This window comes from Halichoerus grypus, chromosome 8 (assembly GCF_964656455.1).
Source record: "Halichoerus grypus chromosome 8, mHalGry1.hap1.1, whole genome shotgun sequence".
Taxonomy (NCBI): domain Eukaryota; kingdom Metazoa; phylum Chordata; class Mammalia; order Carnivora; family Phocidae; genus Halichoerus; species Halichoerus grypus.
The window spans coordinates 124,761,600-124,784,103 of NC_135719.1; the positions used below are offsets into that span (position 1 = coordinate 124,761,600).

At 38.5% G+C, this 22,504-nt stretch overlaps 1 protein-coding gene across 4 annotated transcripts in view; it reads left to right on the top strand.

The window, feature by feature from the left end:
• Positions 1 to 127: 127 nt before the first annotated feature.
• Positions 128 to 22,504, top strand: part of LIN52 (lin-52 DREAM MuvB core complex component) — a 124,179-nt gene continuing 101,802 nt past the window's right edge. The window contains exons 1-6 of one of the 4 annotated variants that reach the window (XM_078053943.1): positions 167 to 480; positions 5,748 to 5,822; positions 7,475 to 7,512; positions 11,819 to 11,885; positions 13,180 to 13,263; positions 16,682 to 17,221. In XM_078053943.1, coding sequence (XP_077910069.1) covers positions 450 to 480; positions 5,748 to 5,822; positions 7,475 to 7,512; positions 11,819 to 11,885; positions 13,180 to 13,263; positions 16,682 to 16,725 — 339 coding nt within the window. In that variant the 5' untranslated portion in view covers positions 167 to 449 and the 3' untranslated portion in view covers positions 16,726 to 17,221. Of the gene's footprint in view, positions 481 to 5,747; positions 5,823 to 7,474; positions 7,513 to 11,818; positions 11,886 to 13,179; positions 13,264 to 16,681; positions 17,222 to 22,504 lie in introns of those variants that run through there. The other 3 variants (XM_078053942.1, XR_013440778.1, XM_036117826.2) reach the window with 3 other exon arrangements.

A 22,504-nucleotide genomic window follows, 5' to 3' on the forward strand; every position in this document is an offset into this window, starting at 1 on the left:
CCTCTACCCACTCACTCGCCCTAACACCTGACTCCACCCCTCAGCCCAGTCTTGGAGATATGCGATTGGTCAGAAGTGGAAGGGCCCCAGCCCCCTCCCACCTCCGCAAATTCTGTTGGCGGAGGAGGGCAGTCGCCCTTGACTAGGGTACTCTGTATTGAGCACTCGGAGGAGACGCCCCCTAAACGGGAACCCGGATTGGCCACAGGGACGACCGCGGCCCCACCCCCTCACCGAGGAAAGTAAATAAGACCCTTCAAGAACTTTGCAGTCGCTCCACCTCTTCCACCGCGCGAGGGAGTGTGGCCAGCACTGGGGGCGGGGCTAGCAAAGATTGCCCTATAGGGCGGGGAAATAAGACGGGGCTGCGAGTTGGGGATAGGGTTTCTTTGGGGGGCGTGGCTTATGGATCCTTGCTTTCCCGCCGACGGTTGGCCGTGTCACGTGACATGGGTTGGAAAATGGCGTCTCCCACGGACGGTAAGAGCCGGCTTAGGGATTTTTCGGCTGCAACCTCCTTCTTTGCTCTGCTGGGGACTTCCACTCTCTTCTGCCCCTTAGACTTACGCTTTTTTTTCTTGGGCTCCAACCCTTTCCTTTCCACTTTTCCTTAGGATGCGAGTGCGTTCTCAGGCTCTCCTTTTCTTCACAGCAGCTCTGGAGGTGCCCGGTTTCCCCTCTGTACCAAGAGGGTGGAGGAGGGCACCCTCGTGGGGCGCATTCCAGGCGAAAGGACGGGGGTCGCCCTGGCCCTGCTTCAGCCCCATTTGGGTGAGGCAGGGCCGAGGAGGAGATACTGCTGGGGTAAATGCGGTGCCTCAGTGTAGCTTTCTCCTTCTCAGGGCGCCCCATTGAAGGGTCGATTTTCTTCTTTTCGGGCATCTGGAACGATTCTCTCAAACCCTAGCGAGGGTTGGTGGCTGACCTCATCCCGGGATTAAGCCGCAAGCAAAACCTGATACTCTCCTTTCTGGGTAGATTGGGACCATTGCCCTATCTTGGCCCTTCCCAATGAGAGTCCGGAGGAAGATGAGAAGTGAGCATTTCAGTGTAGTCATGCACTTATCTCATACTCTCTTGCTTCTACTGTATGTGCTGTTTCCTGAGGCTGAGTGAGTGAATGATTTGTTTATATGTTGTCTAAGATGCAAGGCACTACAATTAGCAATTAAGCGGTTTTGTTATAACCACATGTTTTTGCGCGCGGTTCTGCCTTAGTTACGGTTTTGCAGTCATTTCTGGATTCACTCAATTTTTAGTTCTACCGCCACCATCCCCATGTCCATTTCATTGATAGGTAGTTTTTTCTCCTCAAACGCATTTTGTGTTTGGAAGAAATCTTGGAAGTTTATTTCAGGAATAAGGAAATTGAGGCCAGGAGAGCTATTACTGAGTTCCTGCTATATGAAAGGCATAATGCTAGGTGCTTTGGGAGAGGAAAAGGTTAATCAATCATGTAAACGCTTTTTTATTATTTTTTACTTTTTTTTTTAGAGAGAGAGTGAGAGAGAGCATGTGTGGGAGGACCGGGTGGAGCAGAGGGTGAGGGAGTGGGAGGGGGAAAGAATCTCAAGCGGACTCCGCTCTGAACTTTTGACTTACGCAGGGATCAATCTCACGACCCTGAGATCATGTCAGGTCTCATTTTAGATGTCACCTCTCAGAGAAGGTTTCCCAGAACACAGTATCTGAAGTTGCCTCTCCTCACTATTATTCACTATCTCGTTACCTTCATTGTCAGCATAGTTATTCTGTTAACTTTGCCCCTTTCATGCTGGTTTATAAATTCCAAGTGTCTTGTTCATAGTTGGATCCCAGAGTTTAGCACAGTGTCTGGCAAGCAGCAAGCCTTTTAGAATATCTACATAAATAATTTATTAGTCTCAGGTTTCAAGCTTAACTTAGTCTTAAGTTTTTTGAGCACAGGTGCATACTGTATAAGAAATTATGGGTGTTCAGATTCGAAAGAGATTCCCTGGGGTGCCTGGGCGGCTCAGTCAGTTAGGCAGCCAACTCTTGATTTCCACTCAGGTCATGATCTCAGGGTCCTGGGATTGAGCCAGACATGGGGCTTCATGCTCAGCAGGGAGTCTGCTTGAGGATTCTCTCTGTGCCCCTGCTCGCTCTCTCTCTCAAATAAATAAATAAATCTTAAAAAGAGAGAGAGAGAGAGAGCGATTCCTTCTCCTTCCTGGATGCTCTCTTAAAATGTGTTTTTTCTTGCCAGAAAAAAAGGACGTTTAAAAAGTTGGCTAAGGGAATGGGGAGTTATTGTTTAATGAGTAGAGAATTTCAGTTTGGGATGGTGAAAATATACAGGAGAGGGATGGTAATGATGGGTACACAGCAGTGTGAATGTTTTTAATGCCACTGAACTGTACTCTTAAAAGTGGCTGAAGTGGGGCGCCTGGGTGGCTCAGTTGGTTAAGCGACTGCCTTCGGCTCAGGTCATGATCCTGGAATCCCTGGATCGAGTCCTGCATCGGGCTCCCTGCTCTGCAGGGAGTCTGCTTCTCCCTCTGACCCTCCCCCCTCTCATGTGCTCTCTCTCATTCTCTCTCTCTCAAATAAATAAATAAAATCTTTTAAAAAAAAAAAAGTGGCTGAAGTGGTAAATTTTGTTATGTATATCTTACCAGAATTTTAAAAAAATCAGCCAAGTGATAGAAGCAGAAGTAACTGCTATTAAAATTTTCAGTTTATTACTAAATTGTTTTTATAATTTATAAGTTTTGCAGATTTTAGAGCTATGTTCCTTGTATTTGATTTTTTCCTGTCTTCTCTATTTTCCTTTTTTGGCTATGAAAAATATTGGAAACATTTTGTTTTCCATTGGTCGTCTAGCCATCTCCGTACTCACTCTATTTGCACACTTGATTTTTTATAAAAGGTTTTATTCATTTATTTGAGAGAGAGAGAGAGAGAGAGTGCATGAGCAGAAGGGCAGGACAGAGGGAGAAGGAGAATCAGATTCTCCGCTGAGCAGGGAGCCCTGTACCCAGGACCCTGGGATCATGACCTGAGCCAAAGGCAGATGCTTAACCGGCTAAGCCACCCAGGCACCCCTGCTTGGGATATCTTTAAAAAGGAGAAATTGAGGGGCGCCTGGGTGGCTCAGTCAGTTGAGTGTCTGCCTTTGGCTCAGGTCATGATCCCGGGGTCCTGGGATCGAGCCCCACATCAGGCTCTCCGCTCAGCGAGGAGCTTGCTTCTCCCTCTCCCACTCCCCCTGCTTGTGTTCCCTCTCTTGCTGTCTCTCTCTTCTCTGTTGAAAAATACATAAAATCTTTAAAAAAAAAAAAAAAAAGGAAAACATTGAAATACTTAATGTATGGGAGTAACACTCACAGCAGAGTCTGAGTTATGCCCCAGACTATGATATCATAAGGCCACCCTTGTTTGTTATCAGATCCTATTCTTGATAAGCTCACTTTTGTTATGGTTGAACTTCCCATCAGTAACATTCCTAAGGAGTTTGAAAGTTGGCATTTTGTGTATTACATACAGCTTTTCTTTGTTATCATTTTTGGATGCTTTAGTTAAGGCCATTTATTAGGGTTGAGTTCTTTACCCATTAGAATGCTGCTAGAAATTCCCTTAGAATATTTGGGGGAAAAAATTCAGGTTAGAGAAAAACACATGTTGAAAAATTTTATATATACGTACATTCTCCAGGGAATGAGGCCATAGCTTCCCCCCACCCCGATTTCTGGAGATGTGACTCACCCAGAAAGTGTTAAGAATCGCTGTTCAGAGCATTAATTTATGCGACTAGTTAGGATACTGAGCACACAATATGTAATTAACAAATGTTAATTGTTATTAATTTTGAGCACCTACTGTGTGCTGAGGCATGAATGGCAAAGAAATGGTGTCAAAGAATTAGGCAAGGGCTGGATCATGCATGATTATTTTTAGGGCATGGCCGATATACATTCATGAAATTAGCTGGGAAGAAGTCCCTTACCCTGAAGAGTGACACAAACTGATTGACATTAAAAAAAAAAAAAATCAGTTCTGGCTACTTTGTGAAGAACAGATTTGGGTAGAGAGGGGAAGAGGTAAGAATAGAAGCAGGGAGAACTGTTGAGAAGCTTCTGAAGTAGTCTGGGAGAGAAGTGATGGTTCCTTGGTTAATTAATTTGGTTTCATGGTGTATTTTGGAGATGGAAACTACTAGATTTACTAATGGATGGTAATGGAAGATAGAAGGAAAGGGAGGCATGAAGGATGGATGACCTCTGGGTTTTGATTTGAAAACTGGGGTTCATGGTGGTGCTATTTCTTGAGATGGAGGTGGTTTTAACGTAATTATTAGACTCAGAAAGGTTTTCACACATGTAAGTGGTGAGAGATGTCAAGAGTTATCAGAGCTCTAGCAGAGAAGTTTGTTAAGTAACCTCTTAGCTATACCTCTGAAGTTCTGGGAAAGCTTGGGACTGGAAATATAAATGTGGAGTTACTGACATATAAATGACAGTAATGGCTATGGGGCTAGATGAGATCTCCTTAGGAGGCTTTAGGTAAAGAATGAAGCCAGCCTGCGGTGGGACCTGAGTGGAGGAAAGTAAGGAAGGAGTCGGTGAGGTAGGAGGAAAAACCAGCATGGTGGTTTAACAGAAGCTGGTAGTGGAGTTTTTCTTTTCTCTCTCTCTCTCTTTTTAAAGATTTATTTATTTGAGAGAGAGAGAGCATGTGTGAGTGGGGGCACAGAGGGAGAGGGAAAGTGAGAAAATCTTAAGCAGACTCCCTGTTGAGCATGGAGCCTGATGCAGGGCTTGATCTCACAACCCTAAGATCATGACCTGAGCTGAAACCAAGAGTCAGATGCTTAACTGGCTCAGCCACCCAGAGGCCCTGGAAGTGGAGTTTTTCAAGGAGAGTGGTCAGTGTGTAAATGCTGCAAAGAAGTCACAGACAACAGAGAAGTGACCACTGGATTTAGCAACATAGGTCATAGGTGACATTGACCACAGCACTCCATGTATGTGGGAGCAGAAGCCTGATTGTCTTGGGTTAAGGAGAGAATGTGAGGTGAGGAAGTGGAGACATCAGGATAGACAACTCAAGAACTTTCGTAATGAAGGAGGAGTAAGGAGGTAATGGGGTCCCAGAAGAGTTTTTTTTCAAAGAAGGGGAATTCTAGAGCAGGCTTGCTTGCTGTTGAGTAGGAGTAGGAGCCAGTAGAGAAGGTAGAAATTGATTGTGCAAGAGAGATTATTCAAGATGATGTCTTTGACAAAGCAAGAGAAAATGACATCCAGAGCTCTGCAGGGGAGTTTGTCTTAATTGGGAAAAAGTCTAAGAGTATGAGTGAAGATGCAGGTGGGTTTGTTGATACTTATTTTTCCTAACACCCCACTAAAATATTGCTCCCATTTTAGAGATCAGAGAAGTGAAGTTTGATGACGGAGAATGATTTATTTGTATAAACACCATGCCCCAGCAGTATCAGTGGTTATAGAACTCAGATTTCTGGAGCATGTAGGTGGCTTAGTCAGTTAAGCGTCTGCCTTCAGCTCTGATCATGATCCTGGAGTCTGCTTCTTCCTCTGCCCCTCACCCTGTTCGCACTCTCTGTCTCTCTTTCAAATAAATAAATAAAATCTTAAAAAAAAAACAAACCTCAGATTTCTAGACTTCCAAGTGAAGATTCCAGTTTGTTGTGTTCTTTGAGATTGAAATGTTGTAAAATGTAAATTTACGTGTTTTGTGTCTTCTTGGCTCATCTGGGTGTTTTGTTCTAGGGACAGATCTGGAAGCATCTTTGCTAAGTTTTGAAAAACTTGACCGTGCCTCACCAGACCTTTGGCCAGAACAATGTAAGTTTTTGGTTTCTTGATATCAGAATCAATACAGCAGAACCCAGTGCTACTTTGAGAGAGATTTTTGAAGTTATCATTTAACTGTAATGGTTAAAATTTTGATTTTACTTCACAGGGAAGAGACTGAATTCTGTGGTCTAATGTTAAGAATAGCTGTTTGGTAGTTTAACTCTTTCAGGACACAGTGTGACTCAGGAAATGATAGAGAGCCTTTAAAAGAACAGAGATACAGAAAGTAGCAGTTCCTCACCTCCTTCACTCACTGTTACAAACTCACAATTAATAGTTTGGTACAAATCCTTTCGGCCTTTTTTATGATTATATAGGTAAACAAATAAATATGTATTTTTATTTTTATTTTTTTTAAAGATTTTACTTATTTATTTGACAGAGAGAGACACAGCAAGAGAGGGAACACAAGCAGGGGGAGTGGGAGAGGGAGAAGCAGGCTTCCCGCTGAGCGGGGAGCCCCATGAGGGGCTCGATCCCGGGACCCAGGGATCATGACTGAGCTGAAGGCAGACGCCTAACAACTGAGCCACCCACGCACCCCTAAATACGTATTTTTAAAGTATATAGCAGGGTTTTTTGGGTTTGTTTGGGTTTTTGTTTTATTTTTGTTTTTTTTTGGGTATAATGATGGGGTCATATGTACATGGTTAAGCTAATGTAGCTTAACTTATTCTACCTAGTAATTTATTAATGGATCTTTCTATGTTAGTAGGTGTAGATCTACTTCATTCTCCTAAAGTATTTGATTATAATAGATAAACTATAGTTTATGTATTCCTACCCTATTTGGAAACCCAAGATCCACTGTTTGATATTACAAACAACTTAACACGTATCTTTGTGCACAAGGAAGATGATAGCTGTGTGTGAGAGTGCCCATTTACCCACATACTAACCAATATTGGATGTTATCAAATTTTTTTTAAAGATTTATTTATTTATTTTAGAGGGCGGGGAGGGGCAGAGGGAGAGGGAGAGAGAGAATTTCAGGAAGACTGCACGCTGAGCACAGAGTCTGACGGGGGAGTGGTCGTGAGGGGGGCTGCTCAGTCTCATGACTCTGAGATCATGATCTGAGCCAAAACCAAGAGTCAGATGCTCAACTGACTGAGCCACCAGGCGCCCCTGGATGTTACTGATTTTTATTATTTTTAGTTCATATTTCTTTATAAGTGAGGTTGAACAGTATTTTATTTTTAAATATCTGCTTTTTATCTTTCTGTTTTCTAAAGTGATTCTTCCTGTGAGGCATTTAAATAAACAATTATCCAATTGTCAATCCATGACAGGACAGCATACCTAAAAAAGAAATTTAAACTTCCTGGTAAGAGATAGTGTATCTCCCATTCTCTCATCCACCTAACTCCTGTCGTTGCAAGTTCGGTTGAGGCATTTTCTCTAAGAAGCTTTTCCTGCCCCCTCAGTCTGATACAGATTTCTTTTTCTTTTTTTTCTTCCCCATAACGCCTGGTATCTTTCTTGGAGCACTTAACCAGTATTATAATTACTGAGTTATTCTTTCTCCTCTTCCAGACTATAAGCTCCTTGAAGACAAGGCTGTTTTCTTCTTTTTATTTGGATCCTCTCTGTCTGGGGCACTAAAATGTTTGTTTAATAAATGTGTTTTTTCTTTTCAGTACCAGGTGTCGCTGAATTCGCAGCTTCCTTTAAAAGTGTAAGTAATATTTCACTTACCCAATGAAGTTTATCCAGTGTTTTGCTCCTTAATAAAAGCTCAAATATCTCCTGTTTCTTTATTTTCAAGAAAAATGTCATAGGCTTCCAATCAGTTTGTAACTACAGCCCTGGAAATCTGTGTACATTATCATCATGTTAATGATAATGTCTTCCTCTGTTCAGATGTTCTGTTTTGGCATTTTGACCTTTGTGTATTAGCCTCTTTTCTCAGCTTGAAAGCTTTTAAGGTAAAGCAGTTGAAATCTTTGATGTAACACCAGTATTCTTTTTTGCCATGATTTTGAAGCTTTTCTCTTTTGTTTATGGGATGCATTATTGACCTTATCTTATACCTCCTTACAGGATTTTGAAATTTCTCAGTGGCTTAACAAAAAGCAAAGGAAGACATCCATTAGAGCCACAACCTTTGTACTTTCAGGGCAGCAGGCACTGTGCTTGATGCTCTCCATATATTCTCTTATATTCCCACAACAGGGAGAATGGGATCATAGTATCAGCTAGCACTTACATAGTGCTTACCACATGCCTGGCACTGTTCTCTGTACTTTATGTATATCATTTAATCTTCACAAAGCCATGTGGGGTATAGGTACTATTAATTATCCCAATTTTATAGATAAGGAAATGGGCACAGAGAGAGAGGTTAAGTAGGTTACCCAAGGTTATAGGCTATAAGTGGCAGAACTAGGCTTTGAATCCACTGATCACTAGCATCCATACTTTTAACACCATATGCAGAAGCATTTGAGTCCAGTGTTAAAAGCACTAACTGAAAGAGAACCTTGGAAATTACTTGCCCAAGTTCTAGGGAGTGACGGAGCAGGATTTGAATGCAGGTTATATCAATTACAGAGCTCATGCTCTATCTAGTAAACCATGCCATTGGGGATTTGTAATATAACTCTCACTTTTTAAGTGAAGTGTTGTAGTTTTAAAGGTTTTTAAAGGTAGTTTAAACTTTGTTTTTAAAGGTAGTTTTAAAATTTTTAAACTTTGTTTTTAAACAAACTGTAGAGGGGCACCTGGGTGGCTCAGTCGGTTAAGCGTCTGCCTTCAACTCAGGTCATGATTCTGGAGTCCTGGGATTGAGCCCTGCATCGGGCTCCTTGCTCAGCAGGGAGCCTGCTTCTCCCTCTCCTGCTCCCCCTGCTCGTGCGTGCTCTCTCTGTGTCAAATAAATAAATAAAATCTTTAAAAAATAAAATAAACTGTAGTACTCTTCATTGTCTATATAGGGAAGAGCCACTGCAACAATGAAAGTTCAAGAATCTCCTGTACCTTGCTATGTGCTTAGTATTCTCTACTTATTATTAGAGTTATAGGTGCTGAGTTAAATATTAAGGCCCCCCCCTAGGGGCATCTGGGCGGCTCAGTCAGTTGAGCGTCTGACTCTTGATTTTGTCTCAGGTCATGATCTTGGGGTCGTGGGTTCAAGCCCTGCATCGGGCTACTCATTGTACTTGTCCCTCTCGCTCTGCTTCTCCCCCTGCTCGTTCTCTCTCTCTCTCAAATAAATAAATAAAATGTTTAAAAAATAAACAAATAAAATTAAAATATATTAAGGCCTTGTGGCTTTCTGGTTCCTTGAGAGTATCTATTCAGAGGTAGTTTAGATTTTGTAGCCTCCCATTTATTCAAGAGCTAGGGTTATATGAAAGCTGGCCTGTGCTCATTTAACATTCAGTAAGGCCTAAGCCTGAGAGTTCAGGATGGTATAGGGTTTTGGAGTCAGACACACTTGGATTTGAGTCCTGAATCTGCTACTTCACTGTCTGTGACCTGAGCAAGTTTCCTAACATTTTTGAGCCTTAGTGTTCTCATCTGAAACTACCTCATAGGATTCTTAGTATAAAATGCCATCATGCATGTAAAATACTTTGCATAGTGCATAGGACATAATAAACAGTACTTGGTAGCTATTAGTATTAGATCAGCTTTTGTCTAGTAGATTGAGTATAAAGTACCTAACTTAATCTTCTTACATTCTCATTCATACTTACTTTTCAGTTTAGTTAATTATATTTGGTAACAACTAAATATTTTGAGTTGTAAATACAAATAAGTGGTTTAAAAAAACACTTTTATTAAAATATGTTGTTTTTTGAAAATCTGATTATGTATCTACCCCTTTTCCCTAGAAGTATGCACATTCATAATAAGTTTTGTCTCTAGGTCATCCCAGGACCCCAGGTTAAAATCCCCTGGTATAGTGTGTTTCCCTACTGGTGGGTAAAAATGGCAAATTTGACCAATGGCCTTCTAGGAAAGGTAGTATAGAGTAGTGGTTTCTGAACTCAGACTTCCTGGGTTTGAATCTTGGCTCCAATAGCTGTGTGTCCAGAGGCAAGTCCTGTACGTCAGTTTTTTTTCATTTGTAAAATGAGGATAGTAATACCTGCTTCATAGGGTTGATTTGGAAATTACACGATGCATTGGTCACATAGTACCAAGCAAATGTTAATTAAAAAAAGAAAAAAGGCTCAAAGCTGAAGTAATGTTTCTCAACCATACAACAGAATCATCAGTGTGCCGTTGTGGAGCTTTTAAAAACTAAACACATGTAATGGTTGTAGCTTGGGATGTGTGCTGTGAGGCTAGACCTGTGAACACTGCAGTGGGTGTTCACTGAGCTTCACGTTGTCTTGTTCGTGTGTATAGTGACATAGCATTCTGCTGCCATTCTTACCTGAGGAAAAGGAGGGGGGTCCACTGGTATGAGAAGTGTTTGGATCTTTTTTAATTAAGTGTTGTAGTTTTCAACTTTGTTTTTAAACGAACTGTAGAACTCCTCGTCTGTAAAGCAAAGAGCCACTGCAACAATGAAATTTCAAGAACCTGTACTAAACACAATTTGCAATGTTCTGTCACCTTTTTTGTATGTTTAGGATACTAAAATGTTTTTGAAGTTAAATGGACGGTATTACATTAAAAAAAATACATATGTAATATCCGTTGCTCTGTTCTCTCCACTGAACCCTCATTCCACCTCCAATATTCTTAATCAGTGCATCTGGAGTGTGGCCAGGTCATCTGTATTCATTTGTTCCATAGATGATTCTCATGTGCAACTAGGATTGAAAACTGTTGACCAAAGTTATTCCAAAAATGGGCTCTCTTTCGTATTTTATAAGTTTACTTTTGAGAAATGAGAGGGTAACTTAAAATTCTAAAGTTTTCTAAAGTGTCTACAATAAAATGAAATCTGAAGTGATGATCATCACAGTCTTCTCACAAATTGAGGATTTCCTCTTTTTAAAAATTTTAATTAAAGTATAGTTGACCTATAATAGTTTCAGGTGTATAACGTAGTGAATCAACAATTATATATATTACGTTATTGGCTATATTCCCCATGCTGTACTTTTAATTTCTGTGACTTATTTACTTTATAACTGAAAGTTTGTACCTCTTAATCCCTCTCACTATTTTGCCCATCCCCCCAACACAACCACCAGTTTGTTCTGTGTATTCATGAGTCTCTTTCTGTTTTTTATTTGTTCATTTGTTTTGTTTTCAGATTCACATATAAGTGAAATCATATGCTATTTTTCTTTGTCTGACTTATTTTCACTTAACATAATACCCTCTGGGTCCATTCATGTTGTCACGAATGGCAGGATTTCATTTTCTTTTTTAAGATTTTATTTATCTTAGAGATAGTGAATGCGAGTGGGGGGGGCAGAGGGAGAGACTCTTCAAGCCGACTCCCTGCTGAGCACGGAGCCTGACACTGGGCTCAATCCCAAGATCATGACCTGAGCCAAAGCTAAGAGCTGGCTGCTCAACCGACTGAGCCACCCAGGTGCCCCAAGATTTCATTCTTTTTAATGGGTGGGTAATATTCCTGTGTGTGTGTGTGTGTGTGTGTGTGTGTAGAGAGAGAGAGAGAGAGACATCGTTCTATGAATCTTCCCCTCTGCCAGAGAATGTTACTTCCTGATTGTCTCAAACAGTTCAGTTGGAGGCTTTTATCAGAACTGAATTTCAAGTAATTTCCTTCATTGCTTTACTAACCTCTTATCCATGAAATAGTAATAATAGTCAGACCTTTCTTCTAAGATCATTTCTTTGAGACCAGCTGTAAAAATGAGTGGAATTATTTTGCGAGGTGACCATAGGTCATATCTGAACCTAGAGAAATCTGGGTTTTTGAAACTATAATTTGCCAGTATTTTCAGCCAACCTGAAGTCTGTGTGACAAGCTACTTTTCTATAAGAAGGAAGATTACAGTTTCTTTACATTTTGTATGTATCTGAGTGGATATATTCTTATATTCTGACAGCCTATTACTAGTTCTCCACCCAAATGGATGGCTGAAATAGAACGTGATGACATTGACATGTTGAAAGGTAAGCAGTGCTGGTAACCTCTGACTTTTAACCTGACATTTATGTCCCTCTACAAACCACCTTTCCCGTTTTCTCTCACTGTGCCCTTGTAAGTGTTTGCCGCAGTCAGACCGTCTGCTTAACCAAGCTGATTTCATGGTTCTTCATGTCTGAATGCTTATCTTCACTTTTCCATATGTATAAATCCCTTCAATTCAGGACCCACTCAGAATGATTTCTTCTGCTGCTAAATTCCTTTAATATTAACTTTATTTTGTGTAATGCCATAGTCGACAAAAGCTCTCACATAAATTTTTCCCATTTAATTCTCGTAAAGGTCATGTGAGTTAGGTATGATGATATCCAAGGTTCAGAGGTTAACTTAACCAAGATTTATTAGAAAGAGTTAAAATTTAAACTGATCTTCTAAGTCTAGTCTCTTACCAGTCTTACACAAGTGCCTTATTTAGAATTTACTGCTATATATTGTTGTCAGTACTATTAATTGATAACCCCTTAGTGGGTTAAGACCTGTCTTTTAGTTCTTTCTATCCCATCAATTTCTCCCATAAAGAATACTATAAGTAGTGAATATTGTTGTTTGATAAATGACTTGGAACTCAACCACAAAGTAGAAATTTAAATTAAAAAACATTAATTTTCCTTGATTTTGTTCTACTTTATTTAATTTTTATCATCTTTCTGGTGATAAGATTCATGATGGTTGTAGTAATAGACTGAAATTAAGGTAAAAATCTGGCATTCTTGAGCTGTTTAAGCAGCTGAACAGATCACAAAAGTCTACTTATGCCAGATATGGATAATGAGTGTGGCATGATAAGTGGGAGAAAACAACACCTTTATTTGATTTCAGAAGTAATTCATTGTTCTGCATGAAATGCTTAAATGCAGATCCCCTCCTCCAACCATGGAAAAATTAAGTCTCAAGGGCATCTCAGGTTCATTGTTATAATGTTCCAAATGGACATTTATATAACGTCTCATCAGTATGTATTTTCTAAGGAAACTTTAGATTTTTAATAAGGGATCATAGCATTATGTTCCATACAAATTGACCTGTGCCTTAAACATAAGTTCATCTGAAGCATTTTGTAACAGTAGGAAAAATTCACTGGTGTGTGTGTGTGTAAGTGTAAGAGGAATGATTGGGTGAGAAGAGATATGAATCCATTTTCTACTTATTAGATAAGAATTAAGCTTGAAAACTTCTATAACAAGGATTTCCAACCTGAATGGATTGTTAACTAGAGAACAGTAGAAAGATATGGTATTGAAATAAATGATTCTGTTTCAGAACTGGGGAGCCTGACCACAGCTAATTTGATGGAGAAGGTACGAGGTCTACAGAACTTGGCCTATCAGCTGGGGCTGGATGAGTGTGAGTACCCAGATCACATTTATTCAGGGTTGCATGTTGTGTATTTCATGATGAGTGCTAGCTGTAATTCAAAGTATCTTTATTAAGTGTTGTGAAGGTAAGAAGTCACTGTAATCTAGAGTTCCTTTTATGATGTAGTATACTGGAATAATTAACTGAGTTTACTCAGTAACAAGTTATTTTTCTCTGTATAGTGAAAGTATATTGGAAACCCTTTCAGTTTAAAGCAATAGAATGTCAAATCAAAGTAGCTTAAGGAAAAGAGGGACCTTATTAGTTTACATAAATCAAAATTTCAGGAGTAGAAATAGTTTGAGGGTATCTAGATGTTTGACTTTTAATGATGTCATTGGGATGTGCTCTTGTTTTTGCTTTTGTTTTGCATCTCAAGGCTCTTGCATTAGTCTTATTCTTTGAACTAGCACTGGGAAAGGTGGCCAAAAGGAGCTTCAGTTAATGTGTCTTTAAATCTCATAATCCCAAAATAAAGAATGTCTTTTCTGAACATTCCAAAAGAATGATCCTAGGGAGGACTCAGACTGTACCATCTTGACTCAAATACCTATCTTAGAACCAGTCCTTTAGCCAGTTAGCATGGAGTACCCTGCTGGGCCAAGCTGGGTCCAGGATGCAGACACAGATTAGAGGGGTTAGTCTGATTCAAATCCCATGGAATGGGAGGGAGGTTTGGTTCCCCAAAGGAAGGACCATATAGCAGGCCAAGAATATAGTCTACTGTCATGACTAATGTTTTAAAACTTCTCATTTGTTCCTGTCTGCTCTCCGTTCTTTTAATATACATTTGTTTCTTTATAGATTGTATTTCTTTCCATACCGTATTCATTATAAAACTGGGAAAGGAATTGTAGAAATTCTCACTTTGTAATTGAAAGAGAAACTCAACATAAATACAGTTGTTAGAACTTTGTTCTCAATGGGTACTTCCTGACACCTTCATGAATCCACAATTGTGAGAGGCTATAATAGCTTATAATTTTCTTCAAACATGCAAGTTTTGCACTGATTAGAACAATTCCAAAAATAGTTTCATTAATTGTTTATTTATAGAGCATATGGAGGATTTGTTTACATTGTTGATTTAAATTACTGCCAAATTCAGTATTTCACTTTAAAATTTCATTTAAAACTTTTAATTTTTGACTAATAGTCATCACTTCCTTAGGCCTCCTTATCTTTTTCTATATTTTCATCACTGTCATTAACAGTTGGCTTTCTTTTACCAAGAAAATATTTTTTAATCACTTCATGAATCAAGGAGCAGGAAACAACAGACTATGGTTGCTAGGTGGACTACTAGGTTCACTCATTGTTTCCTAACTCTCCTCTGTGTTACTGGTCATTTATTTCTCATGTTTAAAATTTATGTGTTGGCAAAATTAATACTTACCATGTATGTCATGGACCCCCAGGTTTTATAATGGAAAGGCAAATCTGATTATTAAATTCATGAATGCTAGGTTGGTATAATATAGAAGTTGATTCTGTTACTAGCTCTGGATAGTAAATGCTGTAATAATCAATAATCCTTTATCTCTCTGTCAGTTTTTTTTAATGAAATAAATTTTATGCTCATTATATCAAGAAGACGCTGAATTGCCAAATGTATTTATCAACAGTATTATCTCTAGTTAGTTGTAGTTGAAATTGCTGTATTTCCTCTGATTAGTCTTTCTTTTTCTGCTTTCCTACTGAGAAGGATAAAAATCTTCCCCCATTTTTTATTATGGAGAATTTTAAACACATACCAAAGTGGGAGAATAGAACACTGACCTCATGAAGCCATGACCCAGCTTCAGTAGTCAACATACGGCCAATCTCTTTCACTTATACAACCTCCCATAATTATTTTATTTATTTATTTATTTTTTTAAAAGATTTTATTTATTTATTTGACAGAGAGAGAGGAGAGCAGGAACACAAGCAGAGAGAGTGGGAGAGGGAGAAGCAGGCTTCCAGCTGAGCAGGGAGCCTGACGCGGGGCTCGATCCCAGGACCCCAGGACCATGATCTGAGCCGAAGGCAGACGCTTGATGACTGAGCCACCCAGGCGCCCCCTCCCATAATTATTTTAAAGCAAATCTTAGATATTATATTACCTCATCGCCCAATAATTCCATATGTATTTCCAAAAGACAAGATCTGTCTCCTTCCCTCACCTTTTAAAAAATAACCACAATTCCATTATTATGCCTAAAATTTTTTAACAAACTTGCGTAATATCGTCCAGTAGCTAATGAGGATTTGGATTTCCCTGGTTGACTTATAATTGTCTTTATACAGTTGGTTTATTAGAATCAGGTCCTAAGTAAGGTTCATACACTGTATTTGATTGATGTTTCTTAAGTCTCTCTTCATCTGTCATAGTTCCACCTCCCTTTTATTTTCACTTGCTGTTTATTAAACCTAGTTATTTGTTCTGTAGAATTTTCCACATTCTGGATTTTGCTGTTTACATTTCTGTGGTAGTGCTTAATATGTTCACTTATCCCTTTTTATTTCCTGGTAGTTAGATCTAGGAGCTTGCACAGATACAGCTTGACTTTTTTATTTTGTTTTTGGCCATTTCCTAAATGGTATTGTATACATCCATCAGAAGGTACATCATGTTTGCCTATCTCTCTTTGTGATGTTAAAATTAATTAGTTGACGAAGGCATTGTTAGCCTGATTATTCATTGTAAAATTCTCCATCAGCCTTACACGAGAGTTTTAGCAGCCTTTGGTAACTGCCTAGATCCCCTGTTTTATTACAGGTTGCCAGATGGTAATACTCTAATTCTGTCATTTTTTATTATTACATAGAATTTTTCTATAAAGGACTTTTCTTATCAACTATTTATTATTGCCTTGAAAGCTGTTTCTACAGGATAAATGAATCTTTCTCTTTATCAGTTTTTAGAATAAAGAGTTCCCCTAAACATCAGTAAAGTTTATTTTAATGGCTTTCCACAGAATCAGAAACTTGGTATGGTTTGTTTTAGTTTTTAATTCACACAGTTAAAAACATTACTATTAAGCGTTTGTATTTCTAAAACTTAAGACATTGTAGGTGGGGATTTGCAGTCACCTAACTCAGCCACCTTAAGCACTGAACCAAAATTCTGCAACAGAAATGCTCATTTCTGCCATATGAGTGCCGTGAGCACAGCTAAGATCTTTCAAAATTATTTTCTGGTTCAAAATTCAGCCTTATTTCAATTTCTGTGGCGATGCTTTGCAACTTATTGTCATTTTTCCCTGATTACAACAAATTAACTGACATATAGAAAATAGTTTTAGCTAATAGAATTGGAAAGATTTATATTGATATGTATTGGACTTCTTGGGTACAGTCTCTCTTTGTTTTATTGTATATAGTGTATTTGCATAAAAACAAGATCTTTTTTTTATCCTTACAGATTATTCATCTACTCTAGGGGTTGACATTTACTTGACACCCTAATCTGGTGTTTCGATGTCTCAATCCTCTTTCCTGCATTAATTGAGAGGATGACATGGATGAAAAATAAGCAATAGGAACTGATGAATCCCCAAGGACCAGTGATCCTGTTTTCATGCAAATATCTGCACTGATAAAGATGATGGAAAGAAAAGAAATGCAAAAAATATTTGTCCTCAAAACATGATTGTTTGTCACTTCCCTAGAGCATTGTTATATGTTAGTATAGAAATAATGTGTACCTTCTAGGGCTGATAGTAACTAGATTGTGTCTTTTGGAAGATGAATCATGCCCTTTGATTTGGTACGTGATTATGTGTCAGATAACCCTTTTGGGATTTTGAAGTGCAGTAATTTTTTGTATAGGCATTTAAAGCTTGTCATGATTGGGGACCCTTGGCTTGATTTGAGCAGTTAATGAATATGAAATTCTCATGAAATACATAGAAATATGAAAAATTGTAAACTGCCTTACCATATAAAGAATTTCATTTCATTCTTTCTGAGTTCAGTGTCCTTCCTGTTTCTGGAACTATTGCAGTCGCTTACTAGTCTCCCTGCCTCTCAACCACCCCATTCCAGGCCATCTTGTTTACCCTTCTCAGGTTAATTTTTCTAAAGTATCATTTGCTTCTTTTGTCCTTTGCTCATAAGTCATTATTAGTACTTTACTGACCATGTGATCAGATTCATATTCTAGCATGGCATTCAAAATCCTCTTCACTCTGGCCCTAGCTTATTGACTAGTTTTCTTCCTTACTTCTCCCCTACCAAAACACCATGTACCATTCCCATTTGAAATACTCATTCTTCCTATAACACTTGCCCATCTTCTTAAGTCTATCCATGCTATTCCTTTTTCTCAGAAAGCTCTCCCTGACCTATTTCTAGTATTAGAACTTCTATTCATCCTTCACTGTTTAGTCCCAGATTTCATCAGCCTTTCCTTTTCATTCCTTATCTGGAAAGTGAACTCTCTTGGCCTCTCAAATTGCTCCTAGAGCAGTTCATTTGTTTCATTTGTGTGGCACTTTTACCATTCTGGGAGATTTTGGTACATGTCTTATCCCTTGATTGATTGTAACTCTTTCAGGTAAGAATTATACTTTGGGCTGTCTTTCTAATCCATAGAGTACCTGGAATGTAGTAAACGCACAAGTATGTATTTGCTGATTGAAGGAATGATCAATTGCTGATGACTTCGGGTGAAATGATAGAATTTTTCTAATGAAATCCATTGACTTAAAACTGAAAAGGTGAAAGTTTCTGGAAATTGTTCTTTTTTGGATAGTTGGTGTTTTAGTGATGAGAAGTAACATTTGAAGGTTTTGTAGTGTCTGGAATTTTTCCTCTAGTGGCTGGATGATCAACCACACATAGTAAAAATAGGGTGAAGCTTGTTGATGATGGTTTGATTTTTATCTTCTACTTGAATCTTATTCCATCACTTATGACCTGGACATGATCCTGATTTAGTCTTTTCAACAGTCCATTGGTTGCTTTATTCCTAAGACCAGTGAAACTAGGGCTGCCTGGCTGACTCAGTTGATAGAGCATGTGACTCTTGATTTCGGGGTTGTAAATTTGAGCCCCATATTGGGTGTATAGATTACTTAAAAATAAAATCTTAAAAAAAAAGACCAATGGAACTATCATTGTGACCCTATTGAACACTGATTCTCAACACTTTTTACCCTTTAAAAATTTTTTTTCCCTCGTGGAGCTAATTAATGGCTATATTCAGTGTGAAAATTGGGAAAGCACAGGATCATGCCATTTGAAACTAAGGCTAAAACTTGGGACTCTGATGCACTTGTTCTTTTTTCTTTTTCTTTTTTTAATAGCAGCTTTGTTGAGATATAATTCATACACCCTACAATTCACCTACTTATAGCGTGCAATTCAGTGGCTTTTAATACATTTATTTATTTTTTTTTTTTTTTTAAGATTTTATTTATTTATTTATTTGAGAGAGAGAGAGCACACGAGGGGGGGAGGGTCAGAGGGAGAAGCAGACTCCCTGCTGAGCAGGGAGCCCGATGCGGGACTCGATCCTGGGACTCCAGGATCATGACCTGAGCTGAAGGCAGTCGCTTAACCAACTGAGCCACCCAGGCGCCCCTTTTAATACATTTAGAGTTGTACAGCTATCACCACAATTGTAGAACATTTTTATCTCCCCCAAAAGAAACACTGTACCCATTAGCATTCATTCCTTATTTGTCCCCTAGGCCCACAGCTCTAGGCCACCGCTAATCTTTCTGTCTCTATGAATTTACCTATTCTTGACATTTCATATTAATGGAATCATACAGTATGTGGTCTTTGTGACTGGTTTCTTTCATTTAACATAATGTTTTCGATGTTTATGTTGTAGCATGTATCAGTACTTAATTTCTTTTTATGGCCAAATAATATTCCATTGTATAGATATATTTATCCACCAGTTATCCACATTATACTTATCCCCCAGTTAATGGACATTTGGATTTTTTTCTATTTGGCTAATATAAATAATGCTGCTATAAACATTTATTTACAAGTTTTTCTGTGGATTTACCTTTCTGTTCTCTTGGGCTTATAACTAGAAGTGGAATTCCTGGGTCATATGATAACTCTACATCTGACTTTTTTGAGGAACTGTCAGACTGTCTTCCATACTGGCTGTACCATTTTACATTCCCACCAACAGTGTATGAGGATTCCAGTTTCTCCATATTCTTGCCAGTATTTGTTTTTGTTTTCAAAAGTTATCATTCATCTAGTGGATGTGAAGTGGTATCTCATTGTTCAGATTTACATTTGACTAACAGCTAATGATATTGAGCGTGTTTTCATGTACTTATTGGCCAGTTGTATATCTTCTTTGGAGATATAAGTAAACAGTTTAGATCCTTTACCCATTTTTAAATTGGATTATTTGTGTATTTATTATTAAGTTGTAAGAGTTCTTTATATAGTCTAGGGGCAGCTGTGTGGCTCAGCGGTTAAACGGCTGCCTTCGTCTTGGGTCATGATCCCAGGATCCTGGGATTAAGCCCCACATCGGGCTCCCTGCTCAGTGGAGAGCCTACTTTTCCCTCTCCCTCTCCTGCTCCCCCAGCTTGTGCTCTCTCTCTGTCTGTCTCTCTCTGTCAAATAAATAAATAAAATCTTAAAAAAAAAAAGAGTTCTTTATATAGTCTAGAAACAGGTCACTTATCATATATATGCTTTGCAGAAGTTTTCTCCCATTTTATGGGTTGTCTTTTTACTTTCTTGATGATGTCCTTTGAAGCACAAAATTTTTAAGTTTTGTTTACACCAAGTTTATCTATTTTTGTTGTTGTTGCTTGTATTTTGGTTTCATACCTAAGAAACCATTGCCTAATCCAATGTCCCAAAGATTTATGCCTGTGTTTTCTTCTAAGAGTTTTATAGTTTTACTTAACTCTTACATTTAGGTCTTTGATCCATTTTAAGTTAATTTTTGTATATGGTGTAAGGTAAGGATCCAAATTCATTGTTTTGCATGTGGCTAGCCAGTTGTTTCAAACATTGTTTATTGAAAAGACTATTCTTTTCCTATTGATTGTCTTGGCATTTTTGTTAAAAATCAATTGACCATAAATGTGAGGGTTTATTTCTGGACTCTCAAATCTGCTTCATTGATCTATATGTCTATCCTTATGCCACTACCCCACTGTTTTGATTACTGTAGTTCTGTAGTAAGTTTTGAAATTGGGATGTGTGGGTTTTCCAACTTTGTTCTTTTTCAAGATGTTTTGGCTGCTCTGGGTCTCTTGAGTTTCTGTAGGAATTTTAACTTGTCAGTTGTTGCAAAGAAGTCAGCTGGGATTTTGATAGAGATTGCATTGACCATCTTTTTTTTTTTTTTTTTTTTAATTTTACTTTTTTTTTTTTTTTTTTTAAGATTTTATTTATTTATTTGAGAGAGAGAGAATGAGAGAGAGCACATGAGAGGGGGGAGGGTCAGAGGGAGAAGCAGACTCTCCGCCGAGCAGGGAGCCCGATGCGGGACTCGATCCAGGGACTCCAGGATCATGACCTGAGCCGAAGGCAGTCGCTTAACCAACTGAGCCACCCAGGCGCCCCGCATTGAACCATCTTAATAATATTAAAATGATTCATGAATATAGTATGTCTTCTATTTACTTAGGTCTTTAATTTCTTTCAGTAATATTTTGTAGTTTTCAAAGTATAAGTTTTATATTTTGTTAAGTTAGTTCTTAAGTATTTTATTTTTTGATGTTATAAGCGTTAGTGTCTTTTTAATTTAATTTTCAGTTTGTTCATTGGTGCTTTATTTTTTTTCCAAGTTTTTATTTAAATTCCAGTTAGTTAACATACAGTGTAATATTAGTTTCAGGTGTAGAATTTAGTGGTTCATCACTTACATACAATACCTGGGGCTCATCACAACTGCCCTCCTTAATCCCTATTGCCTATTTAACCCATTCACCCCTGCCCACCTCCCCTGCAGTAACCATCTGTTGGTTCTCTATAGTTAAGAGTCTGTTTCTTGATTTGCCTCTCTTTGTCCCCCCCATCCATGTTCATTTGTTTCTTAAGCTCATTGATACTTTAGAGAAATGCGGTTGACCTTTGAATAATGGGGTTTGAGGTGCCAAAACTCTGCACGATTGAAAATCTCTGTATAACTTTTGACTCCCCCAAAGTTTTAACTGGCTTACTTAATAGCTTACTGTTGACATGAAGCCTTACTTATAAACAGTTGATTAACTCATATTTTTATGCTATATGTAGTATATGTTGTATTCTGTAATAAAATAACCTAGAGAAAAGAAAATGTTAAAGAAAATCATAAGGAAGGGAAAATATATTTATAGTACTGTATTTATCAAAAACAAATCTGCATGTAAGTGGACCTGCACAGTTTAAACCGTGTTGTTCGGGGCGCCTGGGTGGCTCAGTCGTTAAGCGTCTGCCTTTGGCTTGGGTCATGGTCCCAGGGTCCTGGGATCGAGCCCCACATCGGGCTCCCTGCTCGGCGGGAAGCCTGCTTCTCCCTCTCCCGCTCCCTCTGCTTGTGTTTCCTCTCTCGCTGTCTCTCTCTCTGTCAAAAAATAAATAAAATATTTAAAAAAAAAAACCGTGTTGTTCAAGGGTTGATCTTCTATCCTGCAACCTCACTGAAACCATTTATTAGTTCTAGTAGAGTTTTAGTAGATTACTTAAGATTTTCTATATACAGGGGCGCCTGGATGGCTCAGTCAGTTAAGCATCTAACTCTTGATACCAGCTCAGGTCTTGATCTCAGGGTTGTGGGTTCAAGCCCCACGTTGGGCTCCACGCTGGGCATGGAGCTTACTTAAAAGAAAAAAAAAGATTTTCTATATACAGAATCATGTCATCTGCAAGTAGAGGTAGTTTTACTTCTTCATTTCCAATCTGGATGCCTTTTATTTCATTGTCTTGCTTAATTGCCCTGGCTAGAAATTCCAGTACAGGGTTGAATAGAAGTGGCAAAAGTGGACATCCTTGTCTTCTTCCTACTTTAGGGAAAAAGCATTAAGTATGATGTTAGTTGTGGGTTTTTTGTAGGTGTCCTTTGTCAGGTTGAGGAAATTACCTTTTCTTTTTTGTTGAGTGTTTTTATCATGAAGAGATGTTGAATTTGATGCATTTGTTCTTGCAAATTACACTTTACCTTATACTACAAAGTAAATTAAAATCTCAATTTAATTTGTACTCATTTACTTGGTCTGGGTTGAAATTTAAGAAAAGCTTTACGAAATTTAGCTCATTTTGATATAAGTTG